Source organism: Rhinolophus sinicus, chromosome 6 (assembly GCF_057876585.1).
Source record: "Rhinolophus sinicus isolate RSI-liver-muscle chromosome 6, RSI-T2T, whole genome shotgun sequence".
Lineage (NCBI taxonomy): Eukaryota > Metazoa > Chordata > Mammalia > Chiroptera > Rhinolophidae > Rhinolophus > Rhinolophus sinicus.
In genome coordinates, this window is record NC_142506.1 from 57,994,962 (window position 1) to 58,022,659 (window position 27,698).

The following is a 27,698-nucleotide window of genomic DNA, read 5'->3' on the forward strand; positions in this document are numbered from 1 at the left end:
GCTAGGGTATCCAGTGAGCTCAGTGCTCCTGAAATAAGAGGGTGAGGGGTTCCTGAGGCTGGAAGGCAAAGCAGGGCCAGAGGGGGTCGGCTCAGTTCAAGGTTGGAGCCAGTGGTCAGGCAGGACCTCTCTAGGCTCCTGGGAGCAAGAACGCAACCTGGGGTTGGGGCTAGGAGCACCCCCTGTTTCATCTCTCAGGAGCCTCAGAAGTGTAGCAGCAGGTGGCAGCTTTCTTTAAAGAGCCAGCAGAGGGGTATGTACCCCAGAAAACACCACAGCGAGTCATAGGGTCCCTGTGTGGAGACAGACAGGTAGGAAGGGGGTGCCAGGAGAGCTTGGAGCAACCCTGCAAGATTTAGGCTTCAATCAGCTAACAGAGCAGTGACTTCTCTGCCCCGTGCAGGATGAGTCTATTCCTGGTGTCAAAAGCAAAAAAGTCTCCAATTGTTTTACATTAGCAGCTGTAAGTACAGAAAACTTGGTAGGTGGTGTTTAGTTTTCATGAACACATTAACGTAGCCACTTTGGAGGTGTTGTTAAATATTTTTCTAAGATACAATTTTTACTGACTAATGTGTGTTCCTTAACCCACTGCCTTTTAAATTGTTTACTAATATAAATGATTATGGGATGAACCTGTCTGTCCATAGATTTTCTTCCATCACTGGAGTGAGATGGTTGGATCAAGGGGGTGGAAGGTCTTGAAGATTTTGGATTCATTTTCCGAAATTGATTTCTAGAGAATTGTAGTCATTACCATTCCCAGCAGCAGGAGACTAGGGCTGATAATTTTGTTCTTGTGACTTTCTGAGAGTGTGGCTTTTGGGGAAGAGTAACACCTGCTCTTCCTGGATCTCTGGGAAGGGTGTGTAGGGGACAGTTCGGGGAGACTACCCAGTCTTTTTTAGGGACATCATTACCCCCGACTAAAACTGAACTGAGGTCACCTTAGATGTAGAACATAAGGCACTTCCTTCCATTTCCGTGTCAACTTTCCTCTTATGAGACAATAAGGAAATGAACTTTGCATAGAAAATCAACCAGAAAAGAAGGCAAAGATGAGCTAATTTCTCAAAATATGCCGTCTGGCAGCCCCTGGCGAAGGACAGAGAGGGTGCTCCCCCGGTACCTGAGTACATACCTGGTGCCCAGCCAACCTTTGCTCCGTTGAAGTTGGTGCACTGCTTATCCACTCCTCTGGAATGGACCGTCTCCCTTCCTTTCTTCATTCATTCTTTCCTTCACTTAACATTAATTGAGTACATGGAGCCAAGAGCTGTGTTAAGAAAAGTGTGTGCAAAAGTGAGAGGGTCCCGGTCTCTTGTGTCTTTGAGTGAAGGCATAGGAGTAGGAACAGATCCCAGATGCAGAAACAGTTCCGATATGACTCCATATCACTGGACAGTAGAGCAATGATCCGGGCGTGACTAAGAGTCTTCACAGATGAGGACACTTGCAAGCTGTGGAGTCCAAGGCATCTAAGAGAAGGGACGTTCCAGGAAAAGCACTGAGAAGTAAATGAGTCTTACATGTTTGGGATGGCGGCAGCAGAAACCATGGAGGAGGTGGGGACTTGGGAACAAAGAAGGGCAGGCCCACAGTGACAGGGAGTGAGGCTGTGAATGCGTCAAAGTTTCTATTGTAGAGTCTTTGTATCCCATTCAAAGGACTTTAACCCATCCTGCAGGAATGGGGAAACCAGAGAATGGCGTTTATATGATCCATCCTCGTGCTATGAAAAGATAACTTAGGAGACTGAGTTAATAGGCTGAAAAACAGGAGAGCCTGGGATGGGAAGTGACTAAAGTCATGACATAAAGTGATGACATAAAGACATCACCATGCATAGATTTTGTGGTTAAACATATTTTTTAAACAGAGGCAGAAGGAAGAAAATTTAAGGCAGAAATGACCAGAAACCACGGATGAGCTCACGGCAGACAGTGATGAAGTTTGAAGCCGGGGTAACTGTCATTGCCGAGAATGAAACACAGCCAAGAACATTCCAAATATTAGAATAATGTCATTATTGTTCCCTTACCTATGACAACTGACAGGCCAGCGTGATCTATGATCTTTCTGGGTCTTTTATTAAGTTTTCATCACTGTGTTGCCTTCAACAATTCACTGCCTCAGGGGACATTTGAGATTTGAATTTGAAAATGAGATTAACAAAATTAGATAGTCTTCATATATATATATATATATATATATATATATATATATATATATATTTTTTTTTTTTTTTTCTTTCCTTTCTCTGGCTCCAAACTGACTTCCAACAAAGGGTTATGAGGGATGAGGTCTTTGAGCCCTTGAAACTTCAGCTGTGAGATGCTAAATTTTCAGTCCCCAAGCACACATTTCACAGATCTCCTTTATTATCTGCAAATACACGCTCTTTTCTTGAAGCCTCCCTGTGGAAGGAAGAGCCTCCTTGGGGGAGTCGTATGCCTGGGCTCTCAGAAAGTTAGGGGAGGGGTGAGGAAGCCCTGGAGCATGTTCTGAGCACAAAGAAATCAACCGAGTCACGGGCAAGGAGACCATGTTGAAGGCAAGGCGCCTGGATGAGTGAAGTTCGGTGAGAGCTGTGGCCACGCGAAACCAGGAAGCGACCTTTAAGTTAACCAAGCACTGAAGAGGACCGAGATGAGACCCAGAGGAAGAAATAGTGACAAACGTCATTTCAAAACGGAAAATCGATTTCCTGTTCTCTCTTCTTACCATGGGCTCTCTCAGGCGACTTCTCTGTGGACAGCTGGGAGAAAAGTGACAATTTTAATGAACGACTTGCACGTTTTACATTAGACGCAGGTTTTGTGTCACGTAAACAATAGGTCTGACTGACGAAGTGAACTTTGTCCTTTTCATCAGTGTTATGACACTGTGGCCACATGCGAGTCGCTGCTTGGCAGCTCTGTAATCGGCTTTGCTTCCAGGTGTCTGATCCTGCCCGGCCACTTGAAAACATCACGTCTTCCTTGCCAGCCTCGCCTGCCCCAGTTGTGGGCCTCTGACACCTTCACATATTTCACAGCCTCAGCCTCCAGCCCCTCTCCCCAGCCAGCTTTGCGTTGTTGTTCCTGACGTTAGACTCCTGCCTCCATGTTTGGTCACAGTTTGTATTGCCCTTCAGGTCATGCTGGGTACGCAACCCAGGCAGTGATGCTCAGCCTGGAACATTCCATCTCCATATAGGCTCCCAGGAGCAGAGCTCCCAGGGGCCTCCCAGATGATATTTGAGCAGGTCCCACCATTCCAGGGATGACTTCCCAAAACCCAGTTGGGTTAACGTCTAGCACCTCAGGTCATTAGGCAGGTCTCTTACTGCTCACTCTTCCAAACTTCTCCACTCACTTAGCAAATGTCTGAGTGACCTTAGGGTTGTACCTGGGTTGGCTCACACTGCTCTGAGATGTTCCAGTCATGACAGAAAGAAGGAAAGGTCTGCAGACTTGGGGGACGAAATTCCACGGGAACCCCGGTTTCTCCACACCAGGGGCTCCGTAGTTGCTTCTTTCAACTGCCCACCTGATAGCTCACGCATGGCTGCCAAACCAGCCTGGACACATTTGTACAAAGGTGACCCAGGCTCATCCTCTCCCTACTCCCCATGGAGCTCACCAGAAAGCTCAAGCAGTGAGCCGTTCTCAAAGCCTGGCATTATCCAATGGAAACTTCATCTTCTCAAAGGGGTTAAATGCTGGAATGACATTGACAGAGAGCAGTCTCTGTGAAATGTACAAGAAATAAGTTTCCATTGTGTTGTCTTCAGTTATGAATTTTCCTTTCACCAGACCCCAGTGCAGAACCAATGAACTACATACAGATTCATGAGCTTCAAATCACCCTGGTAAACAAGACCATCTTTCTAGGATTCCAGACATTCCTGGTCCTTGAAGGCCCCCAGGCAGTGATGATTTGACTGACAGTTCTTTTATTTTCTTGTGGTAAAGTATGCATAACAAAATCCACCATTTTAATTATTTTTAAGCGTACAATCCTGTGGCATTAAGTAAAATTCCCATTGTTAGGCAACCATCATCATCCTCCATCTCCAGAATTATTTCATCTTCCCCAACTGAATCTCTGTACCCCTTAAACATAAATTCCCATCTCCCTGTCTCCAAGCTTCTGGCGAACACCATTCTACCTCATGTAAGCAGAATTATACCATGTTTGTCCTTTCGTGACTGACTTACTTAACTGACAATTCTTAACCAACATTTTCCTCTGTCAACTTGTTTATGACACATAGATCCACGTGTACTCTTGATGCTGTTGGAGGTTCAGACGTCCCTTTTCAACAACATAGTCCACCAGTAAATCAGCAAATATTTATTGAATCCCTACCACATGTTGAGCCGAGGGTTGGGTGCCAGGAGAAACAGAAGAATTTTGAAAACTAAGTCACTATTTCTGCCCTTAGGAAGTTTGTAATTTTGTAGACATGGAAGTAAGTGAACACACATAAAATAGTGGTAAGAAGTAAATACGTACATGTATGTAGACAAACACACACCTACACACAGGTAGATACCTGTCCTCATGGCCTCATCTATGTTGTAATGAAGACTTTCAAACAAGCGGTACAAAGATGATTCCTGAAAAATCAATCCATTTTAGGGAAGTTCAAGTGCATTGAGGGACACAGTATTTAGTGAATTGACTATTGGAAATTCTCTACTTGGGTCAGTGGTGTGGAGGAACTTTTTATTTAAAAAAATCTAATAAATGCTAACAATTCAAGGATTTTTAAAATGGGAAGTAGGAATTTAGCTCAGACATCTATTTCTTGATGTGTCTATTCACTTTAGATATTTCATTATATTCTGTTAAAGAGCAGTCAGCTACTTAACCGTCTGTACAGAACAGCTGTAATTTCCTTCCTATCAAAGTGCAACATTTTATTATAGAGAAATTGGTATATTGTGTTGGCCACTTACTTTTTGCATATTCCTGGCCTTGGATGGACTAATCAGGGAAAGAATCCTCACGCCCTCGCTCCTACCTAGGTCAGATAAATCCACTTATCATCATATGTCTCCTCATCAGCAAGTTACCATTAACTCGCCTTGCCCAGCTCTGGAAGCTTCTTTGATGAGACATCTGTGCACAGTGTTATTTGTGAATAGGAACAAATGTATAAATATCCACGGGACTTCCTGTTAAATGTATTGGATTGAATGCTAATATTTATCTCTGCTCCTTTGGAAATTTTATTAAAATGAGAGTAGGAAGAAAAAAATCAACAAGAATGAAAAGAACAAGAATGATCTCACCAAATGAGAAATGTCAACAAAATTTTGAAGTCTGGAAACAGATGGAATAGTAATAACTAGTATATCAGAGTTCAGAAAGAACGTTGAGGAGGGAAGCACAAGAAATAAGTCGATTTGATATGCCGGACCCTGGAAAGGCATAGGAATTGGAGGCAGCAAGTATTGTGAGGGCTAGAGGAAGGATGGGGCTTAAAACAGGGAATTCTAGTTTAAAAATCTGTGTAAGTCAGACAGAAAAAGCAGAGAACCATGTGATTTCACTGATATGTGGTATATAAACCAAAAACAACAAAAGAACAAGATAAACAAATGAGAAACAGAAACTCATAGACGCAGACAATAGTTTAGTGGTTACCAGAGGGTAAGGGGGGTGGGGGGTGGGAGATGAGGGTAAGGGGGATCGAATATATGGTGATGGAAGGAGAACTGACTCTGGGTGATGAACACACAATGGGATTTATAGATGATGTAATACAGAATTGTACACCTGAAATCTATGTAATTTTACTAACAATTGTCACCCCAATAAATTCTAAAAATAAATTTAAAAAAAAATCTGTGTAAGACCAGTGTGAATCCCCATCCTCTTCCAATTGCTCAACTACCAGTCAACTAACCCTCATTCACCCGGGAGAGACTGGAGGCTTTTCTCTGGATAAATTTGGCCTGCAAGTCTTGCCTGGGGTACCCAGGTACAGTAGAGGGTAGGAGGAAAATGCCAGGCTGGAAACAGGGCCGATTAAGTGAAAATTAATCATGGGGAGCCATCTGGCTCCCAGAATCCTGGCTACTGATCTTATACTCTCCCGGAAAGAAACTGGAAGATTGTTCTTTGTAGAAAGAAACACGGGGACCCAGATACTGATATGTGTGTTTCTCCCATGAAATGACTTGGTCCCCATTTTATCACACTATGGTGAAGCGTACTCAAGAATAAGCAACGCCCAGCCGTGACACCCACAGAGCTTCTAAATCCTTTTTTCTCTCCCTCGCCTAAAGAAATATTTGTATTATGCACAGAGTATCATGTTCGTTGTACATAATCTGGGAAACATATAGAAACAAAGAAGAATATAAAACTCACCTAGATTCCCATCATCTATAAATAATCATGGCTTATGTATATCACCAAGCCTTTTTCTGTGTACGTACATATCATAAATAGTATCATTTTCAATGGAGCTCCATTTTTACACAATATTCTCTTCTGTCATACCTTTTTGACTTAACAACATATCATTAACCTCTTTCCTTGTCAATAAATAAATTGCAATAACATAATTCCTTATAGCTAAATAGGATTCCTCGGATGGGCATAACCATAATTTATCCTGTTAATCCCTTAATGTTTGACATTTGTATTATGTCCAATCTTCACCATAATAAACAACAGTGGACTGAATATAGATCTTTGCAAACTTGACTATTTCCTTAAGATTAGTAGAAGTAGAATTGCTGGATTAAAGGGTAAATTCTTCTTCAAAGCTTTAATATATCTCTCTATATATCTATATCTATATATCTATATCTATCTATCATCTATCTATCTATCTATCTATCTATCTATCTATCTATCTATCTATATATCTGTATTGTTACTCTGAAAAAAACTCACTAATTTATAGTCCTACCAGCAACATATGAGAGTAACATTTACCCACCCTTGCCAAAATTTAGAATTACAATTTAAAAAAGACAATTTGGCGCTAAAAATGACACTTGTTGTTTGAATTTATATCTCAGTACTAGTTAAGCATTTTAAATGTTGTTAGCTAATTATATTTTACAAATTGGTGGTCCATGACATTTATCCATTTTCAGTGAAATAATTATCTTTTCTTGTTGATTTATTCATGCTGTTTAGATATATAAACATTGACCATTATTCTGTCCTATAGAACAAATATTTTCTGTGGTGGTTTAGAATTCTCCTTTTAAATTTGTTTATGGTTCTCACCTGGTTTTTAGTGCTCTGTTCTTAAATGGGAATGGAGAACCAGGAATTTCTAGACATGTTGAGGAAGGATATAGAATTAAAACAGACACCAAAACAAAGAGGCAGAAAAAGAAAGAAAGAAACTGTGAGGAAAATAATTAAATGAGCAAAAGGAATAAAATTCAAGAAGTTATGATAATAGTCTCAGAGAGATAAGAGAAGATACAGCATTCGTGAAAAGAGAGATACCGTTTTAAAAAAGGACATGATCGAGAGAAGATCAGAACATTCTTAAAGAAAAAAAACCTATATATTCAATGGAGTAGTTGAAAGAGGACGCTAATAAATATACCAGAAAATGGAAGAGAAAAAAAAAATAGGAGAGAATAGGAAAATTTAATTAATGGGAGTTCCAAGAACAGAGAACAGAGAGGAGTAAATTATCAAATAAAAAATACAAAAAAAAAAAATAAAAATACCCAGATTACATGAGATTGAGAAGCCCTGCCAAGAACCAAGACTTTAAGAACACACATGCCTTTGGATTAATGTGTTGTTAATTAATCATCTTTGGCACTATAGTCAGCGAAAAAGCGGTTAATTTGCAGTAGAAAAAAAAAAATCACTTGATCTCTTTCTTACCTAGAGTACAAAAATCTGTGTCTAGAAGTGGTGAAGTGGGGGATTGAGGAGCAAGACTATTCATTCATTGATCTCAATGCAGCAAACATTTTCTATCCTCCCTCACCTTGTCCCATATTTTGAGCCCCACCCACCCTCACCGTAACCAATCCAACTTTATCTGAAGAATTTTGTTCCTTACCTGTTATGACAAAACACAATGGGACACATATTTAAAGCAAAAACAATACATGGAATTGGAAGAATTATGAATCACCCATTCCTTCTCTTTGTTTTGTTTTCAAAGATCTCTATTAATGTAGAAAGTGACTATTTTTTAATATTGCAAGCAAATAATTTTCACGTTCTTTATCTTAGTGAGATAGGAAAGAGTAAAAGAAGAGGGAAGTAAGTGATAAGCAACGATGAGTAGGTTTGTATACAATTTTCAAGATAAATGGAATCCTGCTGTGCTAAATAGTATCTAGAAAGTATTGTTAACTGAGTTTTTTATAATATAATTTATCAGATTAAGAAAACATTATTTGAAAGCAACAATAGCAAGTAACAATTAGAACTGTCTTGAGCACCATTTTACAGTCATGTACCAATAGAGCGATTTTTTAAAAGTCTGTGGAATGACAGATTGATAATAGGCTTATTTAATGAGGTTTTATCAACCATGTTATTTTCCTTCGAAAAACCCAAACCCGTAATCACTGAAGCATATTAACTCATTTAATCATTGTTTATCACCTAATTATAGAAAAAAACTCTTATTTGAAAAAAATTTGATTTGATTATGATAATTTTTCCAGAGCAAGTAGAGATTGAGCACTTAATGCCATCTTATATATCGAATAAATCAGTAAAACTTAGATAATATTCCAGATCTGTTTCCTTGAATCGAAAGTACTAAATGGGATCATTATTCTGTCGTTTGAGTATATCAGTAGATCATTAAAAACCACTGGTGTGCGTACTTGGCCTTTCTCATTCTCACTGAAGACCAATAAAGCCAACCAAAATGACCTTTTTTCTTTTCCCTTGGCTTTTTAGCCAGACCGTAATTGAACTTGTCACTTGACGCTCCAGCTGGAAATAATCATAAAACAGCATCATCAATCAAATGATATTAAAGACTAGCTCACAACAACAAAGCTGGCTCCCAAGATGGCCAGAACTTACCAATCATTCCATTCATTGTACATTTGAGGGCTGGTTATTTCAGAGACGATATGTGGGGACAGAGCCAGGAGTGCAGTTTCCAGGCTCTTGGCCTCACATGGAACGGTGCTGACTCAGGTAGCAAATGGCCATCAACTGTGATTGGATGGCCATCAGCTGTAACCAGTGAACCATTGGCCAGTAATACAACTGCCTTGGCTACGCTAGCAGCAAATGGGGGCTAGCAAGAAGATGGTGGCTGAGCTAGCAAGAGCGGATTGCAGTTAGCACGGCGGATGGCAGGTAGCAAGTGAGGTGGGTTGGCAGAGAAGTGGGCGACAGGTTGTGGATCGTGTGGCTCCTGCTTCCTGTGTCTCCAACCCAGCTGCCAGCAAGACTACAGTGGTATGACTCCCCTATCTATGGCTCCGTGGGTGTGCCTTTTTGGCCTCACCATGTCCTGTGTTCTTAGGTGGGGAGCGGGACCAGAGACCCCACGTGATACCCTGCATGACATGATACCTCAATTATTCTTTGCTTTTTTTTTTTTCTCCATGGAGTCAAGCCCCATAATACTTTAAAGGAAGGGCAGAGAAGACAGAAAAGGAAAGTGTCAGCAGAACAGGGTTAGCGGGTGGAGAGGAGAAAAATCTGGGCAGTGTGTGGCTTTTGATACGAATTACCTAAGTGAGTCATCTCTGGTGAATCAGTCCCTCCTGGGAAAAGGCATTCAGAGACTGTTTATAGCTGGCAGCTATGAAACGAAGCTGTGTTGGAACCCGTGTCACCCAAACCCCTAATTACAGGTGTCTTGTCATTAAAATGTGGAGCTCACCAATCTGGAAGATCTTATGAGTCAATGGGCACTCACTTTGAGACTATGGTCAGTTTTAATACCCAGCAGCCTTACTGCCTGAACACACTGTACTCTGTATTCAAATAAGCCCCATTCACTTTCCCCCAAGCCAGCACCATCCCCCCTTTCCACCCTCCTGTCACTTCCTGTTGTCTTCTGTCTTTGTCTCCTGCTCCCCACCTGACCTGGTAACATGAGTGTGGGTCTTTAAGGCATTATTCACTTTCTCTTACAGAAGCACATCCCTAAAACAGGTAGGGTAAAAGAAATATGTCTATTTGTTTTTCCAGATATTGGGTTAGGAAAGAGGGAAAACAGAGCTCTAAGTCATTGCATGCTTAAAATATGTGAGTCCTATGCGAGAAGCTTTACTTCTGTAATACTATTTAATCAAACAACAGTACTACATTGTATGCAATGCTAACTCAGGAAACTGAGGCGAGGGCAGGTCACGTGGTAGCCCAAAGTCAGAGTAGTCAGTGATCAAGGAGGAATTTGTTAATCCAGGTCTGCCTAACTGGGAGGTTGGCCCACACCATCCCAGACTCAGCATTAACACATGCGTGGCTGATGGGAGCCCTGAAGACAAATTGCATGGTTGTTATAATAACATTGTACACAGTAAATGAGCTCATGCATTTGAAAGGGCTGTGTAACTGTAAAGTGCTGCACAAATGTTATTACCCTTATTATGGTTATATTTATGACCTCTTTGCTGGGGCTGAAACTGCACATATCATAGACTAGCCAAATATTTAGAACTCACCAGTCCCTAATAAAGCAGGGTTAATAGTATGACAAGCCTCCTTCTCAACAGAGCAGAGACACACCCCCAGGGCATAGTACAGTCTCGTGAAGATAAGTCTGTGCTTCATGTAAACCGGGGAACCACTTGTCTTTTCTCTGCCTCTCACTTTGCTTTTTCCTCCTGTTTCTCACTCAGCTGTAGGCGGGCCAGTTTGATTTACAGTCCAGAATCACAAGTCAGCTTAAGGGCTGTATAACAGATGCAATCAAAGAATATGACACGCGTGATAAAATGTCATTTCAAAAGTTTAATATTTTTAATATGTAAGCAGTGTTTAAACGTCATTAAGAAAAATGGAAATATTTCAACAGCTATATGGTCGCTTAAATCTGGGTGGTGCTATATAATGTGAAATGTATACATACAGATATGGGAAATTATCCAGGATTCATTAATGTGTGAAAAAAGCCAACTGCAAAAGTATAAGTGTAGTATGATTCCATTCATATATTTTAGTAACTCCCTCAAAAATATATAGACTATGTATGTCTGTGCATACAAATGTATGTCTCTGTATATGTAAAAAACAGTGGCTGAAAAGATGCACGGCTTAACCTTAGCTATGGTCACCCTAGGAAGGAGCAGGAATGTAAGCAGAGGGGAGGAAGACTTTCACAGCTTGTTTATTGTATTTCTGTATTGTTCAAATTGTGTACAAGATGAAGAAATGCATACATTATTTGTGTAATAAAAAAGCAGTAGTGAATTTTAAAACTGCAAACTTAGTTATCAAAAAACGAATTAACATAGACGCTATCTATGTTTCATTGTTCAAATTGGCAAAGATTATTTTTAAAACAGAAGGGAATAAACTATCAAAGAAATAATACATTTTTTTAAAAATTCCAGAGCTAAAGAACAAGAATTTCTATAACGAAAAACCCTACCAAGTGACAAGCTGAATGAATAAATGAATGGATAGATAGACAGATAGGAGAGAGAGAGAGAGAGAGAGAGAGAGAGAGAGAGAGAGAGAGAGAGAGAGAGAGAGAGAGAGAGAGATAGGTCAGTCCAAGGATGATCATTATGAAATTTTAAAACACCATCAATAAAAAGAAGATTCCAAAGACTTCCAGAGAAAGGAACAAATGGTAACAAGCAAATTCTGCAATTAGAATGGCATTTGGACTAGCTAAAAGAAAAAAATAGAAGCTAGAAAACAGTGGAGCAACGTATTTAAACTTGTGAAGGATTTTCAACCTAAAATGCTATACCCGGACAAACTGTCCATCAATTATTATGGTGATGGGAAAATAAAGACATTTTCACATGTGCCAAGCCTCAGAATTCTACCTTTCATGCACCTTTTCTCAGAAAGCTGCTGGAGGATATGCGTCATATTAATGAAGGAGTAAACCACCAAAGAGTAAGGCATGAAAACAAACAAACAAAAACAGGAGACACAAAACACTAGAGAGGCAAAGAGAATTCCCAGGATGATTGCAGTGATAATTATCTGGGCAAAAGATGTGCTCCTGGCCTGTAAAGCAATCAGTAAAATTAGAACAGGAAAATAGAAGACGCCAAGCAAGATATCGTTAGAAAAAACAAACAAAACTCATAGGTTATTTGATGTATTTAAGCCATGTGGGAAGTTGCAGGAAAGGTTGAGAAGAAAACATGATATATACGTAGAAATTGAGCAAACAACTAAAACAAAAATATTCAATTATTTATCATATTTTAAAAAAGATTGCACGTGCAAAAAATTAAGTTTAATCATAGCATGCTACTTGTCTCAGCAGAGAAGAATTTTTTTATGATCCTAATAATTTCCATGATGACTCTTGACTTGATCAGAAGTTATCATTTTATTCTAATGGGAGAACTGTGAGAGAGGAGATGGTGAAAGCTGTTGGGCTAAGAGTGCTAAATCCTCGTCTGCCATCAGTCCAGTCACTGGCTTCGGGGAAAAAAACTGATAAATTGAGAGTGAGTGGAGAAGCACCTAGTTTTGAAACATAGAAGTAATAACATAAAGAAACCGTCAAAAGATTGAAAAAATCTGTCATTGGGAGTCGGGCTCGAAAGTAAGGAAGGCTGAGCAGGGGTCTGCTGTCTTCTCTGAAGAGCTCTGTATTTGCCCTTTCACTTTTTATATAGGTGTTTGTATCAATTTCATAAAAATGAAAGTTTAAAGCAGCTGGAATCACAAAGAACAACCAAAGTCCAATCATATTTGCATATACTAGAATATTACACAATCTTTAACATGATTTATGAACTTAAATATTTGTAATGACAAAACACCCATGAGATAATAAATTTTAAAAAAATCATTGTACAGCAGTATATTTGGCTTATGATCCCATGCTAAACGGGAAAAGGTTTAGCAGTAATTAGCACTCAGAGTGGGATTAGAAGCAGTTATTATTTTATTTTCTACATTTTCCTATCTTTCTAAGTCTTTATTCAATAAGCATGTGTTACTTTAATTTAAAAAGACAGTTAATTTTTTTAAGCATATGGTGGTTTGTCATCATGTAAATGCCTATTGTTCAGTGACTCTTCCCAAGGACCAAGCTAAAGAAATTAGCCTGAAGTGCAGGAGGAGAGATGCCCGTTAGATATAAAGAAGCAAGTGTCACTAAATTCTGAAACTGACTAGCTGGGAAGGTCACACAAAATATTTTAAGAGAGGATAGACAACCATCTTGGATATTAGTGGTGGAAAGGAAAATCAAGAGGACCAACTCTAAGCCTGTTCTACAGATGAAGTGGCAAGCTGTAGAGTTTACATGGCTGGCCTGAGGGCACAGAGCTGTTAGGCTGAGGCCTGGGTGAAATGCCAGGCTGGGGACACACGTGCCATGTCTTTCCCACTCCTCCCACCAGCCTTTCCTCCATAAAGTGCCTTCAATATAGTTTCAGGGTCTTGGACCGGATGACATAAATCTCAGTTCTTCAGGTCTGTTTTCTCTTTTGTTTCTACCCTAGCTCTTTCTATCCTGTTCGTTGTTCTGGCCTCTTCATAGAAGGTTACACTATAAAAGTGTAGGCTCTTATCGAAGGGTGTGTCTCTTTGTCTTCCTGTGCAGCTGTGTCTTTCCGAAGCTGTCTTCTCTTTGGGTGACATCTTCCCCAAACAGCCACTTGCCAGCCTCTGCCAGCAGGGGCGACTCAGCATGTATTGTGGACCGATGTTTTCTCACACCCTAATCAATTTAATTTAAAAAAATAATAATCCATTAAAAAATCAAATTCAGTCAAGCAAGTTTTGATTTTGTTTTGCTTTATTCTGTTTGAATAATTGAGCCCAAACAAAAGTTTCTACCTCGGTGCTTTCCACGGTGAGTGTAGTGGGACACGATGGATTTTTAGCTTTGTAAAACTGGCTGGGGTTTGGGAAAGAACCCCATTAAAACAGCTACACTGGTGAAATGACCTTTGGGCCAGCCAATGGTTGGGGGAACTCATGATCAAAGTGCTGAATTAGTGAATTCTCTCGCTTTGGCTCCATTCGTTTGGTCTCTGGGAGCCCTGACTACAGATTTGGGCCAGTGTGGAAGTGACAGAAGCAAGAGTCTCCTTAATATGGGCAGAGAAATGCCAACATTGAAAGTCAGTGTGTCCGGCAGTCATTAGGCAGCACTTCTATTGGTTTAAAAAAACTGACAGGATTTCCTGACTGGATTCATTTGATATCTGACTTAGTCAAATGGGTACTTTGAGCAAAAGAGGATTCCCAAGTTCTAGACTGACTCTTTGCTTCCTTGCTACCAACTACGAGATTAATAGAACTTCCACATGGGCAGCAGTGCGTCAGAAGGCCTTCTGGGCGCCCCCCTTCACCCCCCAATAACATGCACAGCCAGCCCCACACAAAGCCCTGCCCATCTGATGAAGAGGCCTCTTGTCAGGCAGCCTTCTTCTTCTGGGCCTCCGTCTGCATCCCTCCCCTCTTGCCTTTCTCCTCTGCTCTCCTCTCTTACTGAGCACAGGGCCACATGATCCAAGAGATTTTCCAGACTCACCAGGGTCCTGGCTTTCTCAGAGCCTCTGCTCTAAATGGTACCACAGGCCACACTGGGCCAGCTGCTACCTACTAAATGTCACCCCTTAGCCTTCCTAGGTTGGAATCTGTGCAGCCCCTCCCGTCCACACACAGGACTTCCTGGCTAAGCTGCCCCCCTCCACTCCTCACTGCTTCCTGGCCTTTCTTTGTGGTTGTTCCCTCTGCCTCATGACTCTCCCATTGGCCATTGTGTCTCCCCACAAACTTCCACCCAGCTGCAGTGACTGAGCACCCCTGCTCCACCTGTGCCCACACCCCACCCGTGCCCCTGCCGTGATGCTGTGCAAATCACATGGGCTTGGGAGCCTGGGAGGCCTGACTTTGAGCCCTGACCCTGCCGTGTAAAGCTGGGTGACCTTAGGCAAGTTTTTTGTTTGTAATACTGGCAACCAGCTCAGCATTCAGCACAGAATAAGTTAGTTTCCTTTCTGTTTTGACATTGTCAGAATCTCACTTTGGTCTCACAGCTTCACCAACACCGTCTCTTCACCCCTTTGGGTACATCCGTAAACTTGTAACAGCTCCGTGCTATTTTATTCCCTGAATGGACTGTTCGATTTTGGTTGTATCTTGTAATTTATACATTTTTCCTGTCATTGTGTTTTATTTTCTTGTCATCCACTTTGACTTATGAATTCCAGAAGCAACTGTGTTTACTTGCTCAATGTATAAAGTTCTTTATTAGTCCAGTGTTTACTCTATGAAAAATACCGTGGGGGGTTAAATATGAAAACAATATAGAGTAAGCCTGTCTTCAGTGAGCTGTGAGTTCAGCCTTAGAGACCAACGTGTACACGTTTAGTGGCCTTACCAGGAGGTGTCCTGTCTGAGTGCTCTAGGGATTCAGAGGTGGGTGACATCATTTTCAAAGTATTAATAAGAAAGAGACTAAGTGGCAAGGTAATAGGTGAGTGGGGTTTGGAAGATTAGGTAGGCAGGAGTGTCAAGCACTACAGCTGGAGTTTTTTAAAGTCACAATCATAATTCAACATGAGTCATGTTCAGAGAATAACCAATGACCCTCTGTGTTCAGAATATAGGATCCGTGTATGGGAGCCGTGGGCACTGTGTCTGGAAAGGTGGGCTGAGGGCAGACTGTCAAGAGCCAGGAACGCCAGCAGGCGGAGAATGAGCTACTCTCTGTAGGTGAGTGGAGGGATGAGATGATGAGATTTTTCTTTATGGCCATCAGTCTGCCCTTAGCAGGCCATGAGGATTGGAAAGCAAAGCTCCAGGTCTGGAGTCATGGGAACTCTTTGGGCGACTATGGGAATAGTCTAGGGTCGAGGTGACAGGAGCTGAACCAGGTCACTAGCAATGACATGGAAAGGAAGCAAAGGGATGGATAATGTCAGCCATCACTGAGGATGAATCGACAGAGTTTGGCAATGATTCATTCTGTAGCATATGCGTTTGCATCATCCATGCGAGGGCAGCCATTAACTTCTACAGCCAAAGTCCCTTCCTAGTCTGTAATTACTGCAGGGCTTCAAGTCACGTCATCCCCTTCTCTCCCCACAGTGTAATCACGTGCAATAAAAACTGGATGTAGCACGGTCAGCCCACAACATGTGGGTTATTCGTCTGCCACTCACGTGACGTCAGACTTTTCTGAATTTGGTTATGGTCGTTGGAAACTCCCCGCAGGCGAATCATGCGAATCAACCCTGACATTGATCCCTTGAGCCAGGAGCCGAATGCGTGCTGTCCGAAACAGGGTTGGACCTGATGGACATGCTTTATGTGCTTTCTGCATGTGCTGGCGTCTGTGTGTGTGTGTGTGTATCGTCTTCCCCAAAGCAAGCTCGGTGACTTTTGCCGCTTGCAGGAATTCCAGTCTGGTGCCTGCAGGCCCTGGTTCCATGATGATCCACAGTAGAAAGTGGCCTCTTCTCACTGCTTCTGAGCTGAATCCCCAAGGCACAAGGTCCTTTGTGCATTAACACTGGGAAGGAGACATAGAAAGTGGGGCAACAAGAACAGTGGGAAAGGAAAGGAAACGAAAGGAAAAGGAAAGGAGAGGGGCTAAGGGGTCCAGGAGAAGGGATGGAAAAAGAGAGGGAGAGGGAGGAAGGCAGAGGAGGGAGGAGGCACAAAATGCCTGATTGGCCAGTGGGGAAACTGACCCTGTGTTTGGAGGAGACAGGAGCTGACTGTGGAGGGAAACGCCTGGGACCTGTACGAGGCACACAGCCATCCCCACAGCCCTGCTCACTGGATCCCACGCCTTTGCTTCTCTTTGCATCTCTCTTCCGTGACTGCTCTGTTCCCTTCTTAGTTCCCCCTTTTCCATTGCCCTTTACTGCTCTTCCTCTTTACCCAGGATTCAGTTCAACGACTTGCAGGCTGGTTCTGCTTGATCTATATGACTTGAGATTTGGGATAAAATTGCTTCTGAACATTGAGCCAATGAATGTCCCCAAAGAGCGTGCCCATCGCCCCTCCCCCAACATACACTGACCTTCTACAGTGACACACTCACACACAGTCTCTCTCTCTCTCTCTCTCACACACACACACACACACACACACACACACACCCCAACAGTTGCAGAAAGGACATGAAGTGTTCCCATCCTTTCACCCCCTGTTTTTGACGTTGGCTCTGCTTCATACAGCTGCCCTGAGCCACGTGGCTGGGAGGTCACCCCCTGTCAGCAGAGCTGCCTTGACCTTTCCAAGTGCACACAGTGCATTCTCACCTGCCTCCGACGCCCAGACAGCCCTGGACATCGCTTCTCCCGAGACATTCCAGTATAGCCTGTCTGTCATCGCTAGACCTTCTTCTTCTGGCATAGGGGCCAGCGCTCACAATCTGTCAGAAAGAATACAATGCGTCTGCCATGATCCTGCGTCTCAGGCCAGTGGGCTGAACTACGGGCATGCGGTGGGAAACTGGGGCAGCACGCAGCAGGCTTTGGAACACTTGAATCCACTTCCATGTTCATCTTAAGCCCCACGTATAAAGGACTCTTGGCAGGTAGTACTAATGGGAGTGAGGACATGGGGAGGGTGATCCAGGGAGAAAATGTGCCTTACTAATAGAGACACCGATCGAGGCAGGCATTTATGGCTCATGTATTTGTCAGATAAATATCCTCTGTGTACCCGAATATATTCTGGGCCTGTGGAATATAAAAATAAATCGACATAGATCCCTTCCCATCAAGAAATATTCACTCTTACAGAATAGGAAGATGGGAACACAAATAATTAAAACACAATAAAATGATTAATAGAGAAAGTAATAGAGGCAACCAGAGGCAATTCACAAATGAGCATGGCTATATTCCAATAACACTTTATTGACAAAAGTGGCTGTGGGCTGAATTTGGCCCGTGGGCCACAGTTTGCCTACCTGAGTCCAGGGAACATTTCTGAACTAGAATTATAAAGATTTACAGGTGTTTCTCTGTGTATGTGAAGGTGGCAGGAGAGTGTTCAGAGCTCTTTCCCCAACTAGGAGGAGACACTGTGCTATTTTCTCACATGGATCTCCCCTGCCAGGGCCAAAGGAACACATTTACTGAATGTTATGATCACAGGCCCTTGACCGGGAAACAGAGTGAAAGAATAGACCAAGAATTGACTCAAGAAAGAATCAAACCCATCAACACAAACAGTGGAAACAGCAACACAGCTTTTCTCACTGCATAGTGAACAAAATCCTGGAAAAAAGGCATTTTTTTTCCCCTCCATTTCATCTTACAGGAAACTGAGGCTGAGCTCATGTTGGGGACCTTGCTGCCGAGAGAGCACTGATAAGGCCACCCCAGCGCCCAAACCCAGGTCTGCACAGAACAAGTGTTTTAGTTCTGCTACCTCATCAAGCAGCCGCCATTATTTATGGGTGTGGTGTGGCTTAGTAGTTCTGTAGTTATCTCTTATTGGTATGAAGCCACTCCCTGTAGACTGTAAGGTCCTAGAGAGCCGTGACCTTGTAAACATCCCTGTCTCTCATAATAGCCAGTATAGTGCCTTGTACATGGTAGGGGGTCATGTATTTTTTGTTGTTGTTGAATGAACTAACTTATTTCCTGCCTATTCCTCCCTAGACTCTTCCGACCTCCACACACAATCTTTCCCCAGCTGTGGGATCCCTACGAGGCCCGGGGTAAACTGAGACAGGGCAGCTCTAGCCTGAGTGAGTCTGAAGGTCAGGTGGAGGGCACCCTGCATGACGGGAGCAGAAGAGTGAGGAGTGGAACCCAGGTCACCTCTGCCTCTGCTAGGGGACAGTGTCCAAGTACCCATCATCGTTTGCTCTTCCATTGCTCTACTAATTGGGAGAAAGGCTTTCTGGAATTGCCAGAAATCCTTTTGCTCCGATTCCCTGGCCTAACATGAAGTAGGTGAATGGCTATCACTGAGGAAAAATAGTGTTTGTAGCCATGAGCGTCTGACGCTCTGTTCTCATGAGGCCCCCTAGTTGGGTCTTTTGATTAGGTCATCAGATACAATTTGGATGAGCTCTGTACTTGTCTGCATGTTTATCCAGATCTCTGAACTATCAGATCTCCTCTCACTGTAACTTACCATGAAGAGAGAAATACATGACTGCATAAGGAAAGTATTTAAACTTAAAAAATAAATTTGAATTACATGGCCATGATATTTCTGAGCTCAGCTCCTATTTTAAAACAAACTGTCTTTGGTTGAATAACAAGGAAATCATGCTGAGATTGAACTCTGCCCTCTTTTCCCCACCCCCTCTGGTCACATTGGTGCAGCTACCATCCAGGTGGCCTGGACAGAGCTTCAAGGCCCGAAGATGCATGCTCCCGAGGTAAGTGCCCTTGCGGTTTATCTGAGGGACACAGGGTATTTCCAGAGACTTTGAAGGCCATGTTTTAAACCCTAAGTTGACAGCGGGAGCTTCCTTTAGTATTTAAAGGTGCGTTGGGTTTTCCCCGTGTACAAGTGTGTCTTCGTAGGTGGGACAGCCACAAAGCAGCATAGGAGTCCCACGAGGGTGGTTATACTTTGAGCTCCTGGGGGGGCTTCCTGGCAAGAAGGTTAGGAGTTAATGATCAATTATGGAGCCCAAAGATACCGACTTCTGTACAAACGCAGACCCGTGGGCAAAGCTTTCACAGCAGTTAACACTAACATGGATAAGTCAGGTTTGTTTGTTTTTTTGTTTTTTTTTTAAGTGGTGTTCGGGGATGGGTCGGGTTGGAGGGAAGGCAGCAGTTGGACCAGGCAATGGATGGGTTGAGAGCAAAAGTAAGCTATACATCTAGGTCGGGGGAATTTTTAATTTTCTCAACATGTGAACAATGCACACAGAAAGCCCATTTCACCACAATGTCTAATTTGTTGTCAGTTTGTTGATGTGTCAACTTTTGGAGGCTCTTGTGTGGAGGGGGGTCCTGATTTCTAGGCCTCATATGCAGGAAAGAAAATGGCCACTGCCGCTGTTCTCTTCGTGTGTGCACAGCTCCTTATAAATAAGTCTCAATTAGCCACCATTTTGTGACCTCCAGGAAGCCCCTACTGATCCTAGCTGTTAATAAAGCGTGTGCCTGCGCTGGAAGTAATTAAACGGGCTGAGTGCAATTGTCAGAGCTCCAAGGGCCGAAATGCTATCTTTGGCCAGAGCAGGAGTAATAGCATAGCTCCTTTGTTGGGAACATAATGAAAGAGACAGGCGGGAAGAAAGCCCATTGTCAGCAACTTCGATAACTCTGGTGTACCTGGGATTTGTTATAAATGTATTTTGATGGCTTATTATGTTGAGAAGAATGTTTCCTTATCTTCAGGACTATTCAGTGTACAGAGGAAATAATCCCAGTGGGACATTTATTTATCTAGATGTGGGTCCCTAACAGGAACAATGGGAGTTCCTGTTACATGTACACAATCTTCTTTATTAGGGTTCTGGTCTTGTCTGAGCAACCTCTGGAGGGGGATGGGTGGGGCTGGTCACCAAGTGGACATCTTGGAGAAAGTCAGACAGACGTGAGGATTATCATCTAAGACTGACCCTTTTCGGGACTCAGACATTTAATGTGACATTCCATTCCAAAATAAAAGGACTTTGTTTTTCTTCTTTCCACTGGATATGCACTGACAGGTAATGGGAAAATAATGCCCATCATGAAAGAAACCCTGCGTTTAATGAAGCCAAGAAGGGCTCCTGACTCTGAGCAGCTCAGAGCTTTGATATGCTGATGTGCGCTGTAACTCTGTGCATTCCAGAGCCTTTCCCAAACTTGCCTGACTGTCAGCCCTTATTAAGGATGGAGCTGCTTGCAGGACTAGTGTTCCATGGGGGTTTTTGAGAAATGACGTTTTTATAGCAATGCCGTTTTATAGAAATGACTTTTTTTTCCATTGAGCATTTCATCTTTTTCTCAAGACTGAACTTTTTACCTTGACCACTTTTCTCTAAAAATAGATTTTAAAACTATTTGGGCACGGTCAGATTGGTTCCATGCCTAGGTCTCCAAAAGAACCCATCCTGGCAGTTGGCTAAAGATAAATGACGGCTCGTGTCAATCACTGGCCTCGTTTTCCTCTTCCTGCTATCCACTCAGGCTGTCAGGTGACCAACCTGGTTTCATCGACTGTATGTCACCGTAGCTGAACACTGGGATCTCCATGATTCCTGTCATTGCCACTCTCAGAAGCTGAGACATACTCTGTGTCATGCTGTCAGGGTTCTGGTTAAGAAGGTGAGAGACGTGAGGAATTCCCTAGGAAACAATTGGCCCCTGTCTTTTTATTCTTTTCCAGTTTTGCCTTTTAAATATGTTTCCTTCTCTCTTTGCATCAGAGTAAGTGTCATACTTAATATACCAAACTGTGGTCTATAGTTCAATTATGACAGCTCTAGGACAAATGCTCTTTTGAGCAATTTTGACTCCTTGAATGCTTTTCTGCTCACTACATTCATGTGGGTTACGTTTGTATTTTAAAAGAACACAAAAGGGAAAAGACAATGGTTTGCCCAAGGCAATTAGCTCCTAATGATGGTATATTATGAACAGTGACAACCTGGTTTGGAGACGCTTGGAGAAAATTCTTGTCTTCTGAGCATTCCTCAGTTCAGGTGTTGTGGGCCCTTCCTCACCTGTGCTTAAGGCCAACCCTGCATGTGAAACATCTACGGGCCTCTGAACTCCCCAACTATTTATGGCTGCATAAAAACCACCCCATACTTAGTGGCTTCTAATGGCAATGATCTCTCATGGGTCTGTGGGTTGGCTGGGCTCAGCTGGGCAGTTCTTCTGCCCTACATGGTGCTGGCTGGGGCACTCATGTGGCTGTATTTAGCTGGGCACTTGGCTGGGGCTGGAACATTTAGGATGGTCTCATCCACCTGTTTTCAGTTCATGCAGGCCTTTAACTGAAGTGCTTCAATTCACCCTCACATGGCTTCTCTTCTTTCAGTAGTCCAGAATAAGTTCCTAAGAGCATGGAGGATGGGTTCCAAGAGAGCAGAAACTGACTTACTCTCACCGTATTTTATTGGTCAGATAAATCAAGGCCAGTCCAGATTCAAAGGGAGGGGAAATAGTCCATCCCTTGATGAGAGGAGCAACGTGATCAGAGGAATTGTTGATGGGCATCATTAAAGATTCTACCACAATGCCAATTCATGGATACTTGAGGTAACTCAAGACTGGTACATGAGAACAGTTCACATCTACCTACTCCTCCAACTTTGCTAAATTCCAGAGAAACAACTGAAGAGCTCAGACCCACATTTTAATTCTTTTATGAGGGTCCTGGCCTGTGGATGTCTCCAAGTAGAATTGATGATGTTTCATTTCACAAAGAATGAAAAGAAAACTCTGAGTTAGGGCTACATACACAGTATACTTTCCCCAAAGTTTCACTCTGCCAAAGGAAGATGTGGCAACAAGCCTGGGCGCCCAACACCACAATGCTTTGGAACACCAGCGTTTGATGGGTTTCCTCAATAGCTCTCCAGACGTTTGGGGTACAGCAAGTCCCAGCCTGTAGCTCTTGTTTTCTCCTGTGGACACAGACTCAGCAAGCTCCCTAGCATTTCACTGGAGCCTCAGGGTGAATCAAAGATTACAGGTCATGGCTAAAGAGAGTGAAAACACACTTCCATCTGCCATAACTTTGCCAGCTCAGGTGCCACTCTTGCATGGACAGAGCATTGTGGATTTAAAGGAGACCTTTTGAGCAAAAGAATCACTTCTAATATCAGCCCTGCCTCCGTTCCCTTTCATAGATCAGAGGTTCAGAAATCAAGATAGCCGTGACCCACTACGCTGTCGCATGCACTGAATGAGGGACAAGAAAATCTACCCCAATTATTGAAAAGGAGATTTCTGGTAGATACCAGGAAGGCTAGGTCAGCTGCTAGACTTTGGCACAGACAATCAAGCGATTTGGTCCACTTAGCAGAGACTCAGAACACGTGACGCAATAGCTACCTACGTTGACCTGGTTGGTGTCTGGCAGAAGTCAGAGGGAAGGATTTCCTGACCTTCTCAAATCATGTTGTGCTCTCTGAGACCGTTTCTGCTCCTACTTGTCATATCTGCTTCCCATCACTTTCATTCATCTGTGAGATACAAAGATATGTATATTATTTGCATTTAAATTGCTGTCCTCTGTGAATTTATAAAACACCTGGGGTTTTATTAGTGAGCTCATTAGGCGTGGCTGCCATGTGGCGGTGAGGCTGCCCACACTTGAAGCTGGAAGAGAGGACGGGCTGGAGAGTCTGGGTGGCTTTCTTCCCAGGGGTTTTCTCTGAGACAAAGCAATATTGCATCAGAAGCAATACTTCTGCGATTGACCACAGAGGCAGACCCAGTGCTGAATGAGAACACTCAAAATAGAAGAACATTCTGAATACTCAGTTCACTGGATTATCAAAGCTTGCTTGCGAATGGAAACTTGGCTTCTGCTTTTTCTGGCCAATTTTAATCAAAATAGCTCCCCTCGTTTCTGCTCAGTGATCTGCCTTGCAGGGTGCCAGTTGTCAAGGTTGGATGGGGTTTTCAGCTCATGCCTTTTTGTGATGGCTGAACAAGGCCTACAAGTGGTTCAATTTGGACGGCCCATGTATGTTGGGGTTTTAGAATGACATTATTCCTTACTGAGATTGGGAGTCTTTAGGGTCCAATGGCTCTGTTCTGGGTGTGGGCTCCTGCGTGCACGATGACACCTCTGCAATCCTGAGACCTTATTGCTGATCAAGCAAGCCCACCACCTCCACCAGGAAGCCCCTACTCCACTAAGGTCACCCCAGTCCATGGGAAAGCCAGCCCAGCCTTGCCATTGCCGCTCCAATGAAGGTCAAGCCCAGGGCCTCCCAGGCCTTCCACAGTGGCTCAGGTGGGACTACACAGGTAGTTCTGAGTTTTCAATGTTAAATAAAACCACTTCCCTCTCAGATTCCCCCCTCTGCCTCTCCCGCCTCAAACCTGTGTGACCAATTCCTTGTATTTCCTTTATTGTAAATCTTTAGAGTGGATTCTGTTTTCCTGCTTGGAGGCTGGCTGATCCAGGTACCCTGGAAGGCAAATTACCTGGGCTCAATTCCTGCCCTGTGCTGTTCACCTCTCTCCTCGGGGAATAGCTTTGTGCAGAACGTGCAGGTGGAGTCAGATGGTGGCTCGAGTCCAGCCCGGGAAAAATATGACCGGTTCAGCCATCTGGACTTAAAAAGGCTGGCATCTAGCTATCCTCAGTCCATTTTTTCATCCTAGATTGGGTCATTCATTCATTCATTTATTCAGCATATTTTAGAGAATCTTCTGTCTGCAAAAAACATTTCTAGAGGCCCAATTAGAGAGAAGCAGGATATGGGCTATGAAAAGCACAGATGCCTCTTCGGAGTCTCATGTCAAAATTTCCCTCCCCAGCTGTGTAGAGAGATGTGAAGTCTGGGAGAACTGGGGGCGGGAGATCACAAGCTAGCTGTCCTCCCCAGTGTCCCCACGCGGTTGACTACTAGGGGTCAATGGCTCTGCTCAGGGCTGGTGGATTGTTACAAGCATGCATTCCAGCACAGGGTTGCAAAAAAATAGCGTTCCCGCATTTCATCTGCCGCAACGTGGTTGCACTCTGTTATCTACTGAGAGATAGCCTCTTAGGGCAATCAGCTGGAACTTCTGTAGGCCTCAGCATAAAATGGGCAGAAGGCAAGTCCATTGTGGGGCACAACAGAACGAGGGCTCCAAATGAAATAGATGGATGGGAAATGCACGCATCCTCACAGAACGGGAGCCCTCTTCATTCATGACCTAACAGTTGCTGCTTCTTGTCAAGCACCCATCGTGAAGCCAGTACCCTGCTGTAAGCTATGCACACGTGGTCTCATCGTGTCCCCTTAACTCTCTACGAGTATTTGTTAATCCCCATTTTACAGACGAGAAGTCTAGACCCCGGTCATTTTCTATTATTTGACCCAGAGTGTGTGGCTGCGAAGTGGCAGAGCCGGGAGCCACGCCCACACCCATCAGCATCTTTAGCTCGGCCCTTTCCATGGTTCATCCCCAGGCTGCCTTTTAGTAAAATTCGTATTTTCACGTTAGCCTCCTGGGTTTCTGGGTCACTTACCCACAGCGGGTCTGGAAAGCAGGCTAGTTCACTTTCACGGTACCAGAGCCAAAATGAATGAGGAAAGGGAAAAATCAATGCTGGGAAAATAAAAAAGCAACCCAGAAATAGGACCATGCCATGGGGTCCTCCGTGGTTTTGGGGCCACCTGACTCTGCTCCTTCCTTTCGCAGGGACAATTGTGAGTTCACGCTGTGCCCAGGAGGAGCAGTGGGACATAGGAGTGGCCTGTGTGGCATCTCAAAGGTTTCCTGGGATGGAGTTCCACATGACGGGTGAGCTAGTGCTGCTGAAAATCCAGTGAGATGGTAGAAGATGTGGCCTCGAGCTGAACACCAGCTGTGCCGCTGACTCACCAGGCCACTTACACGCTTTGAGCCTCCATTTCCATGTGTGTCAACGAGGATATCAGTCATTCTTCCATCACAAATGTGTTGTGAGCATCAAATGAGGTATCATCCTGAGAATAGAGTCTGCACAATCAAGTATTAGCTGCTCTTCTTACCATTTTTTTCTTCTGTTGTTGGTGACCAGAGAACCCAGATGCCCTCTGTTGTGGACAAGACGTGGACCTTCCAAAAATGCCAGTAAATCAACCGTGACCGGTGTGGCCAAAGCATGCTTGACCCCTGGGCGATGCTGCAGGATCTCAGCTAATGCCGGCCCCTCCGGAGAAGGTATCCCCAAAGCTCCTTTTCTGTGAGTGGGACAGTCTTCAGGCCCAGAACCCTATTGGGGGTCTAGAGGCACCCAGAGCAGCTTCTGGCTTTGAACTGAAATGTGTTGTCTATATATTCTTCTTGGGGTTTCAGGGCATGGCTGCACTTGACACCCCGAGTTTCTCACTCAAACCCAATGGAAAGAGGAAATCTGGTTCTGGAGAGGATGCTAGTGGCAGGGGTGGGGGCAGGTGGGGTGACTACTCACTGTGCACCCCGCCATTTTCCTGCCCCTTCCCCTGAGAGACAGGCCCTCCCTCCCGCATAGATACCTCCTGGGCTCACTCCCGTCCCCCGCAAATGGTCATCTTCATTCCCTGTCTCTGACTTGCCATCTTTTTGCAATGTTGGGCTGTCTCCAGATCTTTCTCTGTTTCCATTTGCCTCTTGCCTGGCTATTATTTAACTATAGATTAGCGTCAGCTCAGGAAAGCGTTTTGGCAGGAGGAGAGAGAAGGAGCCCAAGTGAGAAAATGTCTTGATACAAAATCCATTTTTCTGTAATGTTCAGGGCTTCGGCGCTTCCACTTCAGGTTGACATTTTATACTGGATCTGTGAGAACACCGGCAAGGGGATTGATGATGACACTGCGTTTCTGAAGCCCTTTCACAAGATGGCTGAGGAGATGATTTATCGTATTTATTGATTCCAATTTGGCAGCTGATGCTGGGTCTGTGTCAGGGCACACACTGGGGGCTTGGCTCTGGTTCGGAGGCCTCTGCCTTGCTTGCCTTTCCCCCTGGCTCCGCCTCCTGGACCCTCCTCCTGACCCCAAGGGCTCCAGTTGGTGTTAGGTGACTGTCCCTCTGAGACTATGCAACCGTGATGGATGGGCAGTCTGCAGCTGGGCCTCAGCCAGATGACATCACGCAGTTTCACTTCACTGTTTCCCCAAAGTGAACTGGGTCAAGTGTATTGAGGCGTAAAGGCCACGTGTGGCTCAATACCAGACTGTGGCCCTTGAAGCAGAAACTGAGCCATGGGCAGGACCGAGACCCAGGAGCAGGCCAGTCAGCCAGGGGGCTGAGCTTTCACATAAACCAGGGGCTCCCACATAAGCCTCTGTTCCCTCATCTTTAAAATGGGCACATCTGCAAAATGTATTACTCTTTCTATTATACCTACAGAGCGAATCTGGAAAGGGAATAAACATTAGAGCAAACCCAGGCTATCTGGCTGGAATATATGTATGTATGTATCTCGAAAATTCCATCCTCATGAGTATCCTCTTAGTGCCGGTTGGGACTTGCCTGTGGAGATCCTGCCTAGTTATAAGTTACAGTCTTGTTTCAGAACGCAGATGAAAAGGCTGGCTTTTTCACTCACAGCAAGACAGAGTAATAGGGATGGGATAGAAATAGCAAAGTAGTGATCGCTAGCACATGGCTGGGATGGGGAAAATGATGGGGTTGTGGACTGTCCGTGAAATCACAGAGGTTCAGTGGGTGAGTGGAGCACTCCCTCAGGAAAACGAAAACACGTGCTGCGGTAGTTATCTACTGCCGTGTAACAAGTAGCCCCCAAATTCAGTGGCTTAAAGCAAAATCACTACTGACTCTCTCTCATGGTTCCGGTGAATCAAGAATTCAGGAGCAGCTTGGCTGATAGTTCCCGCTTGAGGTCTCTCATGAGGTAAAGGTCATAATCAGATGTCAACCAGACCACAGTCATATAAAGGCTTGACTGGACCTGTAGGGTCTGCTTCCAAGAAGCTCCAGTTCCTTTCCACATGGGCCTCTACA

The 27,698-nt window shown here is 43.8% G+C and overlaps 1 protein-coding gene across 1 annotated transcript in view; it reads left to right on the plus strand.

The window, feature by feature from the left end:
- LOC109451963 (uncharacterized) overlaps positions 1–27,698 on the plus strand; it is a 382,815-nt gene that overhangs the window by 342,290 nt on the left and 12,827 nt on the right. The window contains exons 4-5 of the mRNA XM_088798910.1: positions 25,410–25,688; positions 25,771–25,913. Coding sequence (XP_088655036.1) covers positions 25,410–25,421 — 12 coding nt within the window. The 3' untranslated portion in view covers positions 25,422–25,688; positions 25,771–25,913. The remainder of the gene's footprint in view (positions 1–25,409; positions 25,689–25,770; positions 25,914–27,698) is intronic.